Source organism: Eutrema salsugineum, unplaced genomic scaffold (assembly GCF_000478725.1).
Source record: "Eutrema salsugineum unplaced genomic scaffold, Eutsalg1_0 scaffold_16, whole genome shotgun sequence".
Lineage (NCBI taxonomy): Eukaryota > Viridiplantae > Streptophyta > Magnoliopsida > Brassicales > Brassicaceae > Eutrema > Eutrema salsugineum.
Window position 1 is genome coordinate 1,277,775 of NW_006256858.1, and position 19,053 is coordinate 1,296,827.

The following is a 19,053-nucleotide window of genomic DNA, read 5'->3' on the forward strand; positions in this document are numbered from 1 at the left end:
TAACAATATCTTGGCGAATAAATAAGCTTTCTGGTCTCCTCCTACCTCCCCGTTTTTCATGATTTCTGGTAATCTCATTAAAATCTCCTATCATAAACCAGGCTTCTTTTCTGGTAGTGCTCATGCTTGTTAGGCGTTCCCAAACCTTTTCTCGATTTTATGCAACCGGATCACTATAGACGAAAGTCATAAAATTTTTATGTCTGTCTAGACTTGATTCAACAACAATCAAGTGCTCATCAGAATAGATAATAGAGATTGTAGGTTCATCTATATAAAAAGCGCTAAACCACCACTTCGATCTCTCGGTTCAACAGTGAAAACATGATCATATCCAAAATGAACTTGAATATCTTGCAGAAGATAACGATTATTTTTGATCTCCGACAAAAATAAAAACCTCGGTAAAGATTAAATCTTCCAACTCAAATCAATCATTGAATGGGTAAAACCCACCCAAAAAAAAAACAAGGAGAGAGTTGTTGTTCATCACAACATATTTGCCTTCTCCCTTATTGTTCCAAGAGGGTCTTTGTTCATATGTGCATATCCTCAAGGAAATCAGACAACCTATATAGACAGAATAACACTCCAGATATAAGTTGAAAAGTGATTGACAGAAGAAACTGACCGGTGGACAATTTGAAGGCACCAATACCTTATATCTTTTGCTATCACAGTTTGCCCATCTTCTGCATCCAGATGCCGCAGAACCACTTCCTCCAAACGACCATCATGATATGCATGCTGCAATCACACACAACCCCACTTTTGAGTTTTATAGGTGCACCCATACAAATGAACACCATTAAATATATATTTCAAGGGCCAAATAGTCAAATTATAATCCACCTAGACGACAAAGGCTACTACGATTTCCCAGTACCATATTATAGATATATATATGACCTAAGACTCTCACTCTAATAATATGGGTAGCTAATAGCTATCCTCATTGGAAGAGTCCTCAGATTCTATATCCATGTGCATTAGTAACATCATCATATCCGTTGTAGTCAGTTCATCATCGCCTGTATCTTCAAATCCAATAGGACCATATTCGCCTTCTAAGATTATGTTCCCGATCATATTAACAAGTGTATCCACGTCTGAGATGTTCGATCCAGAGGGACGTGGGCGCCTTGGAGGTGACCTATGGTATTTCCATACATATGACCCTGGCTTCACAGTGTGTTGGACCACAACAACATCCAATAAGGACTAATCAAACTTTCTAAGGACTTGGCGGAAAATTCTGCAAACCCACCCTTCCTTAGTTCACATCTATCTAGCCTATGATACTTCACTACTATTGATAATATATCACATTAATTCCCTACGCTTCCTTCCATAAAGACATGAAAGTTTTAGATGAATCCTCTATGTAAACTATGCGTAGACTCTTGGATTAATATAAAGCTTCAAGGCTACGATTATCAGGACACATTTTATCATTTTATAGATTTAGAACATCTGGAGACAAGTAAAGCTCAGATATAGACAATATGAAAGGAAATGTGAAACAGCAATGTTGTATCAACCTAGAGTTTTCAACAAGACGTTATTTATATGGTTCAAAATTGCTTTCAAACGGATACCAGAAAGTTTTTGCAAATGAAATCAAGGCAGCAAATACAGAACAACGAAACTTGTTTTCGACGTAAATTTTAAGCAGTCGTTTTCAATGAATACAAAAAAGAATAGAACTGACACATGTCAACTTAAACTATTACATCTCCGAATTCATTTCAATCAAAAGCTCTGCAAACATACTACGAAACAAAACTACTCCAAACAGCAATATTTTTTATTCACCCCTAAATTGAGAACGTTTGCCTATCAGTAAAAAACTGCATATGCATATTAAATTATATAATCTTGAACGTGCATGATTTAATTAGAGTTTCAAACATGAATGCATAGATTTACCTTGTAAAAGCAACTAGTCCCAAACGGACAATTCCCATCTCCGAAATTGAAGTGCTTACAATCAATTGACCTGGTAGACAAAGAGCATATATTGTATTCATATATACAAAGAAACATTCATAAAATGACTTGTTAAGCAAAGAGATTTTCTTCTTTTGCAATTAATCATGATGAACATAATTGAAAAAGAAAAAAATACCACCAGAAAGTAAAACCTTGTCCGTTATTAGTTGAGATAAGGAATGTTCAGAAAAGATATGATTTTACCTGAGTTTTTCCCTATAGTTGTTTATAATTTCTTTTTTCTCTTCTGGAGCTGAAAACCAGATTACACTAGGAACAACAAAATATGATAACTTGCGGCATATGGGACAAGCCCTCAGTGTGCTATTGACATCCATTCCAGTGGAAGGAGAACTGCTACGCCAATTCCTGATACATGCTATGCAGAAAGCATGATCACATTCAGTGAGTAGCCCAAACTTCCGTTCAGAAGGAGTTGGCTTAGACAATACACGTTCCAAACAGACACAACACTCGATCTCTTGGCTAAGTTTTAATGCTTCAAGCTGCTTATGCTTTTTTTCACACACCCTCTTGTGCTCGTCTCTCTCCTCAAGTCTGAAAGGATGCAAGCAATGTTTCCGACAAGTTGGGCAAATATTTCCATGGATGTGAGGGCATTCATCACCACGTGGGCAATCACCAGCAGCAGCATATGAGCAAATGGGTTGTTCTTCTGGTTTGGTTGTACCAGGGTTAAATGTGCTGACCTCGTCTAAGGAATCCTGGTGAAGAGAATCCAAATTCCACGCTGGTTTTAAACATGATGAGGAAACTGAGCTCAAAGCAAGAAGGTTGGAAGCAGAAGCAGGAGGTGATCGAGGCACGCCCGAGGAAGATGAAGCAGATGGATGAGGCCGAGAAGCTTTGACATGTTCGTACCTGCATCGGCTTCCATAAGAGCAGATTCCTTTCTGGTAGTACGTGCAAATCTGTGAAAGGATATTCGTTTCTTAGAGGACATTTAGAGTAGAAACGAATTTCAAGTTGATAAAATGTTGGTTCCCATATCTAAAGAACAAGAAAGATTAAAGCTTACATTGTTTGTAGGATCCTTCCAGTCATGTGAGAATTCACAGTTTTCCCCTTTCAAGCATGCACCATGAGCAAAGAATTTACAAAGGATTCTATAAGAGACAAAACAACAAAAAAGTGAGAAAAAACACAATGTTGGAAAAAAAATAATCAGCATCAAGAAAACAAACATCCAGAAAGATGAAACTATTTTGGCTAGGAAATTCTGACACATGAAAAATGTCATGATAAATTTCTTAGTCCAAACATTGTCCCTATATATGAATACATATATATATAAAAAATTATAAGAGCCCATCTCAAAGAAAGAAAGAAGAAGGTTCATAAGTAGAGACGGATTATCCCAAAATCATAACTTGTATTAATTAGCAATGAAAAGAAGTAAGTAAAAGGCGATGTGATGCATATTGAGAAGGGAGAGAGAAAGAACAATATCGAAAACAAATATGAAAAGGGTAAAGAACGGGCACCTCTTCGACATCGAGGATCGATAGATTCGTTGGGGAATCACCTGAAAAAAAGGCAAATTACAAACAAAAAAAAGGAGAAGAATATGTCTTATTAAGGTTTCGGATTTCGCGGCTGAGAGTCGCACCGGAAAGCAGGAGATCTTCTTCTTAATTAATTTATTAAGTTTATTAATTTATCGAGTATTAATTTATAGAGTTTTTAACCGAGGGAAAGGAGTCGAATTAGGGAACTTGTAGGAGAGGGCAAAGGGAGGGCAAAGGGAGGGAGTGTATACGCAAATAGTTTTCCGGATAACATGAGCTTTTGGTGGAAATGCAAACCATGGGGGAGATGGGGTTAAGTATCGTAGCAGGTTATCCAAATCCAAAAACCCAAAGAAGTATCCCCTTAGAATATTAACTAGATAAAATTTTCTAACCTGTGGTTAAAAAATCAAGGGCTAGACGATTAATCAGGCCCAAATACAGGCCCAACTGTAATGGATTGCACGCAGATTTCGGTTAGGGCCCCAAACTAGGATTAATATTCAAAGTTGAGAGATGAAGACCCCTATTTATAGTACAGCTTCCCCTTCTCAATTATCCAAGTTTGTCGATGTGGGACAAACCTAAAAACAAATTTTTTATTGGTATGGAAATGGACGTTGCTCGAAATGTCATTTTGTCTTGCCTAAGTATTTTTATTTTTCTGATGGATTTTTATCTTCTTTTTTTCTAGAAAATATGTATTTAGTGAAATATAATATATATGATGACAAAACATGATCAACCACCTCTTTATCCTCTCACTGATTTTCCCTACTTTAATACAATTGCAGACCACAACAAAGCCTTCATTTCTCTATGATAAAGTGAAAAGAAATCGGTTGCACCCTTTTTTGACCCAAAAAAAAAAGAGGAAAAACTGATTATAGAGTAGAAATGACTGCAGGAGAGAAGAGAACCAACAAAAAATCTTAAATGTTTAGGTAATCACTTTTTTCTTTAAATGTTAAAGTATCAATCAGCAGAAAGAACGTTGTTTACAAATACTTTGAGAAAATACAAATAAAATAGATTTTTCATTTCTTTACACTCCTCTCGCTTGAAACCACCTTTGAAGTTAGTCACTAGTAAAAGGTAGAATTCTTAAGCAAAAAGAAATGGAGAATGTAATAGCTTATTCGAATATTGCTAGACATTGTATACTGTTGATCGTAGCTTAAAGTTCAAGGTAACCAAATATAACGAAGAAAAAAGGGAATCACTAGGGACGTCAAATCTCCCAAGTACAAAAACCAAAAGTCTCGGAGATTAATATACTCACTCCGGCATTGGATCGATAGGAAAAAAATAACAAGTGTATTCCTCGAACAAATTTATTAATCCTCTAGCTCGATGATCTTGACGACAGATGCATCACCAACTTTCTGACACACAACTACTCTGTCATGCGACTTGATCACTCCAGCTTGCTTCCCATGGTCTAGAGCAACCTTCAGGACTGACTCGTTCGTCGCACTTGTTGATTCCGCCTGCAACAACATCATCACAGTTTTTACATATGTTACAAGTTGAACCCCCAAAAGTTACAATCATGAAACTCTTAAAAGACTTGTTTGAGCCTTTGACACGGCTATTGCCTCAACCAAGACATCAAACTCCGAGATGTCTTGAAAAGTGATATAAGTGTACCAAATTTGAGACTGTTTGCTTCTCTAATAGAGAGGAAGAGATAATATGCATAAGATAAAAAAAACAAAAAAAAGATAACAAGACTTACAGGGTGACGAGGGTCAGCAAGCATGGGGAAGAGGCCTCTGACAATGAGTGACTGCCTCGCCTGATAAGAGTCACACGGGTTAATAACTCAATAAATATGTGAGTATGGTATAATGATTATGTCCAACATTGATGACATGATATAAAGATGCTATGACATGGCAGTAGTTTCTAAACTTGAGAGAGCACGAGAACCAGGGGGGAAACATACCTCAAATGCCCCACTAAAGCTCCATTTTAGCTGATTTGTCTTAACCCGGGGAATGACAACAGAAATAACCGGCATTGTTGGCCTGTATTTGGCAATCAACCTGCACGGAGATTAAAGGAATAGCGTTTCATGAGGAAAATTTGAATAGAGTAAATGAAAGAAAAAAAACAGTTTAACGCAGAACGTATGCTATGAACCTGGCTGCTCTTCCAGAAGATGTGAAGCATATAATAACGGATGCCTTAACCTTGATGGCTGCCCGTACCTGATCAACCGTGAATTAAACTAGATTAGAAATTGTAATGGCGATTTGCGTCTTGATAACCAGAAAAAATCTAATCCTTTCTTATGTATCTGCAACACAGAAGATAGACTTACAGCTGAAGAAGCAATGGATTCCAAGTGAGTCATCGGTTCCCCAACATACTTGACAGTCTTCTTGAAGTACAAATCTTGATTGAAAACCTTCTCTGCCTAAGAACAGGTAAAGAAACTGTGTAAATGACAAGTAAAAATTTGGTTCCAAATAGTCGCAAGATGCATTGGATTTAGAGACGCAAGCAACGACATGATAGTACAGAAATATAATATAAAGCCTACCTCAGCACAGATCCTACCAACGGTGGATATTGTCTCAACAGGGTACAATCCGCGAAGGGTCTCAGCACCAAGAAGAATTGCATCACTTCCTGCAGGAAGTAAAATGGAAAAAGAAAGCCCAAGTTATGACAAGAGCTATGATCCAGACATAGGTTTTCCCACCATCATTTCATAAACCGAACCAAGCAGATTCTGCTATAAATGTTAGAAGCACCACAAAAGAAGCATATTCAAGGATTCATATACCATCTAAAACAGCATTAGCAACATCTGTTGCCTCTGCACGAGTTGGTCGCAAGTTGTCAGTCATACTGTCAACAACACGGGTAAGAACGGCTGGCTTTCCAGCCATGTTGCACTTGTAAAGGGCCGCCTTTTGAAACAAAAACACCTGCACCAAAACCCAACCAAGGTAATTAAAAAAAGAGTGTAATCCCGCATAAATCAATTTGAATGATCAACGAACATACCTTTTCCGGGGGTAGATCTATACCCAAATTCCCACGAGAAAGAATAATTCCATCAGCTTCTTGTAGAATGTCATCAAAGTGGGTTAGTCCCTACAAAATAAATAAAATACAGCAGCTTCATCATCAGCGAAAAAGAAAGATAAGTTATAGACACATAATAAATCAAAACAATGCACATACCTCTACGTTCTCAATCTTTGCAAATATTTGTGTTTGAGAGAGGTCACCCAACTTTTTAAGCATTTCACGGGTCTGTGTTATGAAACAACAATTGGTTATTACAAAGAAGGACGACAAAACAACCGAAGAGAAGCACACAAATACTGACCTGACGAACATCCTCTGCATGTCGACAATAGGACAATGAGAGAAAATCGATCTTATTTTGAACTCCCCATGTGCTTATAATCTATATGACAAACAAATCAAAACATGATCAAACACACAAACAAAAAAATTTAAGAATGTGTTAAAAAGGAAAAAAAAAAGGAGAAGAAGAAGCAAACTCTAACCTCCTTATCCTTATCCGTAAGAGTGGGCAGATCGATGTGAACTTGAGAGACGTGCAAAGTGAACAGAGACCCAGCAAGAGTAGCAGCATTCCTTGATAGGCAAATGACATCATCTCCTTTAACTTCATCAACCTGCAGGTTCATTCGGAGGTCGGTCTTACAAAACATACATCTAAATGTCCAAACTTTACCATAGAGATACCACCAAAGGTTCCATTAATCAGCTCCATATCTTTACCTCGAGCCACACTGACGTCGTTTCACTGCCAGTGAAGAGGTATTGCCCAACAAAGATAGTGTCTCCTTTCTTCACTGCCTGGAAACATCAAACAAGAACACCCATCAGACACCTATATTAGTAAACACTAAATCATTGATCATATAAGAGTTTTATATAACCTTGGCAAGTCCATGGAAATTAATGGGGAGGACTTCAGAAGAAGCTTCTTGGTCTTGATTAGGTGTCAAAGTTACAAGGCCGTCAGCTTTTAGACTAATAGATTTCTCAGATTTGTTAATAACTTGCAGCTCAGGTCCCACAGTATCAAGCATAACCTGAGCAACAACAAAAAAAAAGATATGTATCAAATCAGATGTATCTATCAAATCAAAGGATCCACTAGAAGAAAAACAAAGAAAAAGCAGAGAGAACATACAGCACAAAGCTTCCTAGTGCTCTTCACAGCAACTTTCAGATTATCTAGTGTCTCCTGGTGATAATCAGCGTCTCCCCAAGAAAAATCGAATCGAGCCACTTCCCAAACGAAATTGAAAGAAGATAATTAAGTAAGGATCAGTGAGACGAACCCATTAAGCAAACTTAAGAAATACAATAAATCGGCAAGTACCGGACATCCCGGCTTTGAGACAACCGGAGAGAGCCTCAACGGATCGGGATTTCGGACCGAGAGTTCCGACGATCTTAGTCAATGCTGGGAAGAAGCTCTGAGAAACACAATTAAAACAAAAATCAGAAAAAAACCTCTGGAAGCAAAAAGAATCGATTTATGGGCAATCGATCCATGCGAAATCGCAAATCGATGAAGAAATGGGAAAATTAAAACCCATAAAACTCTCACAGATTTCGATGGCTCGAGAATTGAAGCCATCCTGATCGGCTCCTCGAGAAGAAGATGGCTGGAATGCATCTTTGGTGACAGAGGAGAGTGGAGAGAGAGAGAGATCTCAGATGTCCGAGATTGAGAAAATTCGACGGGAGAGGAAGAACTGTGAGGTTTGGTGGCTACTTTATGCGATTGAGATTTGACCGTCGAATCTCTCCGTTTATTAACAACACCGTGTAATGATAATATCATGCATCAAAGTAATAGAAAAAGAAACAATTCGTAATTTTTTCCTTTTAACCTAAACATTCTCAATTTAATGCAAATTATACCCATACGTTTTATTTTACACCTTGAAACCTATTTTTTGGTGCGCTTTACCTTGCTTTTTCTTTTTTTAACTGAGTACATATAAGCAATGTTTTGATACCCGACCCGGACGGCGAACCAGAATATTGTCCGGATCCCGGGTTTCCGAGTTGACCCGGGTCAACCTTGGTTCGACTGTGGGTTGAATCTGATAATATTTTTGTATAGATATTTACAAAATATAAAAAGCTTTGGTGGTCAAAATACATAACTTCAATGGTAAGATAAAATTGAACTCCAAAATAAAATAAGCTTTCATATTAACTAGAGATGCAAATAAGGTAGGACAAAAACATGAAACCTGAGACAATATTTCTCAATGTCAATGTGTTCTGGTAAGACAAAAGTGTTTAAATTATACGTGGTTATGTTACCATTGCCTGTTAAAATTATACACAAAAACAACATATATCAATGAGACATATTGATTCTTAAGAGACGCAGACATGTGAATCAATTTTTTTATGATACAAGCATATTATGCATTGCACATAAAAACAAGAGGGCATTGCTAAAAAATAGGCCACAATTTGAATGCAAATGCAAAAGTATACCTCAAATTCAACCTATTGCAAAAATAGGTCAAAGAGGTAGAGAAATTACTATTATTTCCTACATGAGTAAACAAAAAAACGGAGGGCTCTATTACAATTTTAACCCTGTGAAGTCTGCAAATATTAATGAAGTCTGCAGAGCAGACTTATAAGAAGTCTGCTATATTATTAAATCTTATATTTAAAATTTAAAATTATATAAAAATAATTTAAACTGAAATTTGTTTCTATAAATCAAATGTCAACAAGTATGATCTATATAAATTAGAATTTAATAAAAATAAATCATTTTAAACCATCTAAGATAAACATCAAAAGTGAATAATTTTAAAGTAGGATTGTAGACTTCTTTATAAGTCTGCTCAAACCGTAAACGAAATTAAAATAAAATATTGATTTAAACCGGAAATAATTAACCTAACCAGATATAACCGGATATTTTTGCCCTATTATATAAATGAGATTTTACCCTAAATCAGAAACTCTCCACTTTGATCCCTCTCTCCAAAAACGGCGCTGCATTTTCTTTGTTGTTGTAATCCTCTTTCTTGCTGCTCTCCATTTTTGCTATGTTCTTCGTTCACTTGAGTTCGGATCTGCAATCATCTACAACAAGGACCAAGCTTGGGACGACCATGTAAGAATCTGTCCCATTTAATTATTTTACAAATTTTTGTTGATTTCATCTTCTTCTAATGCTATTTTGGTCGTTTTCTTTGTTATTGCAGTGGATTTTCTGGGTGGGACTATTCGTTGGTGCAGCTCTTGTGGCTCTCTACCAACAGCTTGTCATCAGAGCAATTACATTCATGACCACAAGCTGATTTCTTTCTTAGATTAGTCCCTTTCTTTTTTAAGTTTTTTGTTTTTTTTTTCACAGAGGCTTTTTCCAGTGTATTGTTCTCATCCTTTTCCTATTTTATTTTCTTTCTCTCGGATCCATTGTCTGTATCCCATGTTCTAAAAAGCGGCCGCCAAGACCAATTAGTCGTTTAAGACTTGAAATCAAATTCTTTAAAAATTCATTTTTTTCTTCGTTTAAGACTTGAAATCAATATATGTATGCCAGATCTATAAGATTTAGGTGTGAATAATAAGAATAATGCAAAAAACTGACTGATTATGTGAAAAAATTGGTTTGCGGCCGCGAAAAAGAATTGCAGAACTCGAAAACCTAGGTAGAAGACGAAAACAAAATTACAAATATGCCCTTTTTAAAAACAAAAAGAATAACCAAAATTGGAAGCATAATGGTTCGAATCCACGTACTTTGGGCAACAAGTGGGTCTGTTTCCACCAGACCACAAGAGTTTGTTAACGTTGTACGCGTTAATAAAGTAATTTATATACTATCAAGACCGTTAACAAAAGTGGCCAATAGTTAAAGTTGAGGACAAACCATGACAGGTAAATGCAAGAATAACTGATTTTTCAAACTTATACAAATGCAAGAACGATAACAAATAAAAATAATTGAAAGGAAGTAGACTTCTAAACTTCTTTAGAAGTCTGCAAAAATAGATAAATCAAACAAGAAAATTCATTACTTTGTAATTATAACACATAACAACGTCAAACTCATATAGATGCAACACAAAAAACAAATAAACATGTCAAAACAAGAAAATCATTTTTACAAGTAACAAATATTTCAAAAATGAATTTTTTTTAAAAAAAGTTAGGCAGACTTCGTATGCAGTCTGCTATGATATGCTAATACGTAACAGTAGACTTCATCTACAGACTTCTTTAGAAGTCTGCTTAGATGTGCTAATTACCTTTCAAACCAAAAAAATTCATAACTTTATAATTATAACACATAAACACACCAAACTCATACAGGTGCAAGAATCATACATAAAATGCATTTACAATTTAAAATTAAAAAAAGACATTACAAATAATTTATAAAATGCATTTTAAAATTTTAAAAAAATACAGACATCCGTTCAAAATCCGCCGGGGAAATTTCACGTTGAAGTCTTCTAAAAAAAAGGGTTATTTTTGCATTTGACCAAATATTTGACTTTTCGTAGTAGACTTCTTTTTGCAGTCTGCGAGAAGAAAATGTTATTTTTGCAATTGACCAAAAAGTTTGACTTTTAAAGCAGACTTCTTGACGAGTAAAAGAAGTCTGCTATAGTAAAGAAGTCTGCTTATGAAGTCTACTCTACAAAAGAAGTTTACTCAAGGTTATTTTTGCAATTGACCAAAAGGTTGACTTTCATTTGTAGGTCAGATTTGCATTTGACCGAATCTTAATTAAATAAATAGCAGACTTCTAAAAGAAATCTGCTATTTATTTTTTTGTAGCAGACTTCAATTCAAAAGTTGTCAAAATTTTGGTCAATTGCAAAAATAACCTCTCGAGTCAAATTACGAAATAGCAGACTTCTTTAGAAGTCTGCTATAAAAGTCAAAGTTCTTCAATTTTTTGGTCAAATGCAAAAATAACATTTTCTTCTCGCAGACTGCAAAAGAAGTCTACATGATTTTTTTTGTTTACAAAGGACAATTCGCAGACTTCAAATGCTTACACAAATATTAAAAAAGTCAATTGCAAATCTAACCTCTGCGTTGACTAGCAGACTGAAAAAGAAGTCTGCTTTCGCGAAACAGAGCTAAATGTTAAAGAAAATGAAGTAGATGTTTACCTACTTCCAATTTAAATTCGATTAACTTTGACAAACACCCAGAATTTTGTATAGCACCGATAACAAACTAGCTAAGTCGTTGTTATGCAAGAATCTCCAAAAATAGATGATTTATGAAATTGGAATTTATAAAAATGAGCATGAAAGAGTTTTTTAGATGAAATTGGAGATAAATTTGTAGGTAAAATGAAGTTATAAGCGACATAATAAGCATTTAGAGCTTCAAAATTGGTTGGACAAACATTTAAAGCTTCAAAACTGGTTGGTAATGGTGGTTGGCAAAATTGAAGAAGATGGCATTTTCGTAAATAAATGATATATTTTAGGATGGTTGTGTCTTTTTAGTATTTTTAAGAAAAAACAAAAATTAAAAATATAATGGCATTTTTGTGAATATATGTGGTTGTAAAGAGATAGTAGGGAGAAAGTGGCATTTATTAAAGAGGGAGAAAAAAAATGTTACTTTTGCATTTGACTTCAAATTGTGGGTTATTTGTGCAAGTACCCCTAAAAACAAAAACCACATAAGTACATAATTAACTGTTTGAGAATTAATAGTCGGAGAAGCGGATTAAATCTAAGAACAACTAAAAAACAGAGATCAAATCCACAACAAATAAATAATTTGAAGCAAACAGAAATAAGAAGAGAAATCAGAGTTTTAGGAGAGAGTCACGAATCGATTGTGAAACTTCCCACTTCCCGTTAAAAGAAACTAAACTTGAAAATAATGAAAATATGGCTTAAAATACACTTGTAAAACTAGGGGTGGGCAAAAAAACCAAACCGAACCAACCAAACTTAAACCGAACTGAACCGATCCATTTTTAATATATAATCTGTTTGGTTGAAGTTTTTTACAACCCGAACAGTTTGGTTCGGTTTGGTTTTAAACCGAACCAAACAAAAAAACTAATATACTAATTTTATTTAACTTTTTAATTAGTTCATAATATTAGTTTTTTGAAATATGGTGAAATGTGAAATTTCACCTAAACCAACACACCATTTCTTTTCTTCAAACTGATTTTTTAAAAACTGAATTAAAACTAAACCAAACTAAAACCAAATCGAGTTAAACCAAACCGAATTCAAACCGACCCAAACTTATTTCAGTTGAGTTTGGATAGAATTTTATTGAACCCGAATTAACAAAACCGAACCGAACTCAAACCGAATCCGAAAATAAACCAAAGTGCCCAAAAACCCTATTTTAATACAAACGTCCAACAGTTTCGGTTTTTGTCGACACATTAATATATGATTAGCCTAATGGATCTTTACTTTGGGGCCAATTTATTTTTTTCAGATAAACTTTCTAAACCATGACTTGGCCGGTTTAACCGGTTCACCAGGTCGCGGATAAATAGCAGTTTTTTTGGATTTTTCCTGGTTTATATCTTCCGGATTTAAACACTAAATCCAAACCGGAGTAGTGGCCGGATCCCGGGTTAACCGGGCCGACCGGCCGGTCCAGTCCGGGTCTCAAAACATTGCATATAAGACAATAAACTAAGAGGTACCCAAATAACTTCGGCGAGCCCATTAAAATGGGAAGGACTTAGACGAGGCTCCTCGATCTTGATTTGATGTCAAAGTTGCAAGAGCCATCACCTTTCAAAGTAATAATAGCTTAAAAAAAAAAAAAAAGCTTTCTCAATTTTGTTAATAACTTGCTTGTCATTTCTATAGTATCAAGTCATGTTAAATTAGTTGTTAGATGTTAATTGGACGTTCAAAATAGGTATTGCACCTAATTAACCAAAAATATAGAAATCAATCAGAGATTAAACATTGATTTATTTTAGGAATTTTATCTACACAGACCTTCATATATTACTTTAGCACATTCATAACATTACTTTAGTGTATATAAACTGAACTAAAATCCAACAAATATGTTGTACCAAAAACAAAGAAAAAATTTTAAAATATATAATCATCAAGGATATGTAAACTGAATTCTAATTTTACCAACCTGAAATTTTATTCTTATCAGATAACATTTCAGTATATTTATGTATTTATAAAATATAAATATTATGGGAGAGTTGAATGTGAAACGAAAGTTTAGGCCTTAAATTAGTATCAAACAAAAACTAGAGGATTGGAAACAAATAAAAGTGTTTTACTGTACACCATGGAAATTAAATAAGTATGAAATAAGCAAAATGAGTTGTTTCGTGGACAAGGGTTCAAGACCAAGGCACGTGGAGAATCATTCATCAACGTTAGTTCAATTTCGTGGGCAAGGGTTCAAATAACATTCACATGCATAGTTTAGTGGGTGTGCAAACTTTGGTCGGCAATAAAGTTAATTATCCGGATATATAGATGTCGAGTGGGTACATATCGCATGTTTTACAATTTTAATATGGAACACAAGAACACGAGAACACAAATATAATTGGTGGCTCATTAGCATTCAACATTACTATTTATTGGTTTGGTATCGTTAACTACGAGTAAAATACAACATTTTGACTTTAACAAACAAAAACAACATTTTAACCCGTGATCATAGCATTTTAGAACATTAAATTTATTCATAGTTTTATCTGGTCTCCACGTTTTTATTAAATATGCAAAACCACGCACATACTTTTCTAAAACTTGTCCTTAAAGCTAAAACGGATTGTCATATGATACAATGGAAATATGATCCAGCCTTGCTAACAAATGTTAAAAACAAATATAAAAAGCAACCATCATAAAACGTTTAATTCAATTAGTATTACCATAATCCCTGTACTTCATGTTTCTGAAACTGCTAGTCTCATATTGTAGTTGAAGCAAACAGCTCCTTTATGTTGTGTACCTCTCTGTCTCCTTCTTTCTTAATCTGTGAAGCTATTGCTAAATTGCTAAAGAACCTAAAGTTTTCATGCCATCGACCAAACAATCTAAAACCCAAAACAAGATAATGAAAAAGAAAGAAATGTCTATTTGGCGATGGATGGTTTTATTATACTTTGGGGAACTTTCTCTAACCTTTATGCTCCTATCTTCATTATTCCTTTTGGTACGGTATCACTTTCTCTCTCTTTTTCTCTCTCTATGTAACCGTCGAAATCTCCTTCCCGGAAAGGGAAGAAAATGGACTCTCGGGCAGATTTAGGACCTGACTATCCAAAGATTCACAATGCATCCTCCTGGATAAAACAATAACTCATATGATCATACAAAAAAATCTGAAAAAATATGTTTGTTAATAAGATTAGAGTCAATGCATACCGATCAATGTCTTGGTAGTTATTAGTACTTATGTTCATGACATTATCTTCCGTGTTTAGATAATCCAGCAGATAGCTCAATCGTCCTGCTTGTTCTTCTTGTTCCTCTAGAAAATAAAATAATAAAAAACTAAGAAATTAATGATCCGTATTTCTGAAAGTGGGACTGTAAAAAGATCGAGGTATAATTACCTTCTGTTGTTAGCTTGAAATCGTTGGAGGAGAAGCCGAGATAGGAGTAATTATTAGGTAAGGACTTAGAAATAGATTGCTCATGTTCCTCAAGAAACTGCTTCCTCATTAGTCTTGAGCTCTCACTAACCCGCGGTGGCACTTAAACAACAAAAAAGAAACAGTTAAATGAAACCGTAAAGCAAAGATCATTAGTATATATATATACACACAGAAAAGAAAAGATTTTGAGAATGTACTTACAAGTGTTCATCTCGATGTCTCTGTCAATATATTGAGAGTCATATCGGATGTCATGCAAAGGCTTGTTGTTGTTGTCAAAGTATCTACTCGAGCGTGATTTTTCTCGGTATGGCTTGACGAGAACACGAGCTCCACAGATGAAATGAGGATTGCCTTTAGCAAGAATGTGTTTAACTGTCTCGGTGTACGCAAAAGTTACAAACCCAAACATTCTCTTCTGTTGACAAGGAATCCTCACATCTTCCACTAGTCCGAATTTGGAGAAGTAGTTTGAAACATCATGATCACTGAAACTACTCTCTGCCGGAAATGTTAGGTAAATCTGTCTAGAACCTGCAAGGATCGCTCCGTGTTCGTTCCTCTCTCCTGTATATTCCACAAACTTTGATACATCTTCTGCTAAAACAACCGCATGTTGCCCATGAGGCCTGACCAAAAAAATACAAAGACCATTTACTGAAACAATACGTATTGTGGACATTAAGATATCAGTATATGCAGACCAAAATATTGTGGACCGTCAAATCTTGAATATAAATTTAAAGCCCTTAGACTATATATTTGGGTTTTAAAGGTACACAAGACAAATCTTGTTGTCCAAGTTATCTCCATACATAAACTATACTCTCTACATACACTAAATTGAAATGGTAAGGAGCATTTTTAAGTAACTAAGTTAGCTAACTAACCTGTCGATGAGGCGGATGGTGTTCTTCAAGCGAACAAGAAGCTTAGTGAGGCTATAGCCAGCTTTGCCGTGTCTTTGTGACTCTGTGAGATATCCTTCGGCTTGAAGGGTCCTACCATACTTCTCGTAGTACATCATTGGCAATGAAGCTATTGAAATTGGAGCGCCTCTTCTTGATTTAAGTAGCTCGATGATCTCTCCTTCAAGCTTCTCAAGTGATCCAGGGGAAACAACATGTTCTTCGTCGCTTAAGTTGTTGAACATCTGAGCAAAACTCTCTCTCTCCGGTATGATCTGTCCGTGGAAGTACCTGCAGTTGTTGCCGTGTTTGCAGAAACCTTTGCTAAAGTAGTGGCAGATTTTGACAGGAAACTCGGGTAAACTCGGAGATCTCCTGCTAGTTCTCAAAGAAGAATCTTGCTTCTCGTGGGAGAAGAAACCGGTTGAGAATTCAGGGCTGGTCATGGAATCCTCAAAATTCAAGAACTGAGCATTGTTATGCAAGCAATCCATTTCGTTTGGATTCTCCCAGAAACCGGTTCTAGTGGAGAGAACCGAAGGAGGAGAGACGGAAACCGAAAGAGATTGGGTTGATAAACCGGTGAATGATGATCCGAATTTACGGATATGATTCTGGTCAGAGGATGGAATGTGGTAAGGAGAGTTTTTGGCCAATTCGAATTTGACACAGTTGATCATGGAACGCATCACGGAATCTGGACAGAAGGCGAGACGGATCATGTCACGATCACTATGGTCTTGCATCAACAAGAGATAACCAATGATCTTGGATGCATTCTCGGGTTCAAGTTGTTGGATCCTGTTGTGCACAACATTCATAGCTTCTGTGAAATTCATCTTTAATAACAACCTTGTTTTGTTTTTGTCTCAAAACCCTCCCTGCATAGCAAATCATTCAAGATTTTCATTATTTCGACGAGTTTCAAGTAATCAAACGAATGAATTAAAAGTAACGTATGACAAGTTGAAATTCCAAGAGTAGAAGAGTGAAACTCACTCATGAACGCACTATAATGTTTATGGATATAACAAGAACAATGAGAATCTAAATCGCGAAAATGCAATTGAATTAACAACAGTTTGATTTTAAAAACAATCTACTTTTCTTAGTTTACTAAAACGTCATTAAACTATATACCATTCCATTTGGAAACCTAACAGTGTAGCAAAAATCTCGAGAAAAACTGAGTATTTTACCCAAAATTATATTATTTGTCATATCGATTCAGAGGAAGAAAAATAACAACAATAATCAGGAAATAAGAAAAACTGATTGATCTTTAACCAAAAAAAATGGAAAAATTGATGGTTACCTTAATAAAAAAGGAGAAGGGTCTCGGAATTGAAGAAGAATTCAAAAGAATAAAAAAAAACAAAATCAAATAAGCCAATCAAAGATCAGGCACTCCTTTTCCATGGCCGTTGAATTCTCTTCATGCAATCAAAGTTTAATTTGTTCTGAAGATATCCTTCCTTCTCTTCTTCTTCTCTGACTTTGTTATAGGTCTGTCTGTTTAAACCACCATTTCTAGACAAGTAGAACAGAACACAACAAACATTCTTAAAAAAAGACACAACAGTGAGACAACAGTTTTCACTTCGCTTTTGCCCTCTCTCTCGCGTATATAGTATACACAGCTCTTATACCTATACGTATATATATACATATATACAGTGCTGCCAAATATAGCAAGTAAATTAACTATAGTGATCTCCGGCGTATTTGGTTCGAGATCTCTCTGACTTAGTTTTTTCTTTGACTTTTAATTTGTTTAGAGCTTCTACGAGATTTTATTGTTATATTTAAATTTGTGTTATCTCTTCTTATCCCTCTCTACACACTGGATCTCAACCAAATTGGGATGAAAAATCGGCATCCCGTAAATGATTTTTTTCACCATCGTAAATATTTATTTTTAATTAGTACTTTTTATATACTGATCACATATGTTCGGGTGGTTTTTATAAACGGGATAATTAGCAAAATACATTATCTAGGATTTTGAAATTGAATTATACACCATTTATTAATAAATTTTTTGAAAATTACACTTTTGTATATGTAAAAAGACTTTTTAACATAATCTAATTATAAATTACATACTTTATTGAGTAAAAAAAAATAGATTCGAAATTATTAGTATTATGATTATTATTGTTTGAGATAAACAAAGATAGATTATTATCTAATACTTTTAAATTTATAATTAGATAAAATTTTGAAATTATTTGCCAATTACATGGGATTATGGGAACGTAAAAGGCGATGTATAGGAGACCACATGCGTACATGGCGATGGCTGATTGGCTGATCTAGACTTGACTGAGCTTGATATAAAAAAGCTCTTGAAATTGATCCTGATAACAAGTGCGTGATTTTTGACTGGGCCTGTTATACTTTATTGTTATTTCAAGACTGCGATGAGTTAAGTTATAAAACACTGTCTCTACAAGGAGGTGAAGATAGATAAGAAAGATCCTAAGTTTTACAGCAACATGCTCGCTAAAAAGTCAATGGATATTAGCATGATAAAAAGACTTATTATATTTTATATAGTTTAGAAGATCTATATATTTATTTTTATTTTATTAATAGTTTTAAATATTAAAAATTTATCATTTTTATTTAGGTTAATTTCATTTGTAAATAAGTGTAGTTATCAAAAAAAGAAAGGTGAAGTTTTCAAAATAAAATCTTCTTTAAAGATATTTTTTCAAAATTTTTCTTTTATATATACTTAAACTTTGGAAACATTAATTTCATGATTGAATCTGATGAAAATAAAATAAAAATCTTGATAAAATATTTTAGAAAATCAATGATTCTAGATAGTATTAACTATATTTGCTCGTAACTAATTATAGAAACTGTTGATACATATAGCCCTGCCAAATATAGCAAATCAACAAATGATCCCCGAGGAATTTGGTTCAAGGTGTCTCTAACTTGAATGTTTGCAGTTTTTAGAATAGATTTTGGTTTT

General features: G+C 34.7%; 3 protein-coding genes across 3 annotated transcripts; all 3 read right to left on the minus strand.

Moving 5' to 3' along the window:
• Positions 1 to 271: 271 nt before the first annotated feature.
• On the minus strand, positions 272 to 4,027 carry LOC18021674 (putative RING-type E3 ubiquitin transferase C3H69). Its single transcript, XM_006403676.2, has 7 exons — positions 3,917 to 4,027; positions 3,498 to 3,538; positions 3,032 to 3,119; positions 2,197 to 2,924; positions 1,930 to 1,999; positions 659 to 747; positions 272 to 570 (listed from the first exon to the last, which is right to left on the minus strand). Exons 2-7 carry the CDS (start codon positions 3,506 to 3,508, stop codon positions 537 to 539), a joined length of 1,020 nt encoding a protein of 339 aa, XP_006403739.1. The 5' UTR covers positions 3,509 to 3,538; positions 3,917 to 4,027; the 3' UTR covers positions 272 to 536.
• Positions 4,028 to 4,640: 613 nt separating this feature from the next.
• LOC18021675 (pyruvate kinase 1, cytosolic) lies at positions 4,641 to 8,473 on the minus strand. Its single transcript, XM_006403678.2, has 16 exons — positions 8,131 to 8,473; positions 7,900 to 7,996; positions 7,708 to 7,805; positions 7,451 to 7,606; positions 7,290 to 7,367; positions 7,052 to 7,183; positions 6,868 to 6,948; positions 6,720 to 6,791; positions 6,540 to 6,629; positions 6,316 to 6,460; positions 6,070 to 6,158; positions 5,848 to 5,943; positions 5,667 to 5,734; positions 5,470 to 5,569; positions 5,260 to 5,319; positions 4,641 to 5,011 (listed from the first exon to the last, which is right to left on the minus strand). Exons 1-16 carry the CDS (start codon positions 8,365 to 8,367, stop codon positions 4,859 to 4,861), a joined length of 1,752 nt encoding a protein of 583 aa, XP_006403741.2. The 5' UTR covers positions 8,368 to 8,473; the 3' UTR covers positions 4,641 to 4,858.
• A 6,274-nt stretch (positions 8,474 to 14,747) lies between these two features.
• Positions 14,748 to 16,906, minus strand: LOC18021676 (zinc finger CCCH domain-containing protein 18). The gene is made up of 5 exons (XM_006403679.1): positions 16,050 to 16,906; positions 15,361 to 15,788; positions 15,118 to 15,258; positions 14,927 to 15,032; positions 14,748 to 14,844 (listed from the first exon to the last, which is right to left on the minus strand). Exons 1-5 carry the CDS (start codon positions 16,904 to 16,906, stop codon positions 14,748 to 14,750), a joined length of 1,629 nt encoding a protein of 542 aa, XP_006403742.1.
• Between the last annotated feature and the right edge of the window lie 2,147 nt (positions 16,907 to 19,053).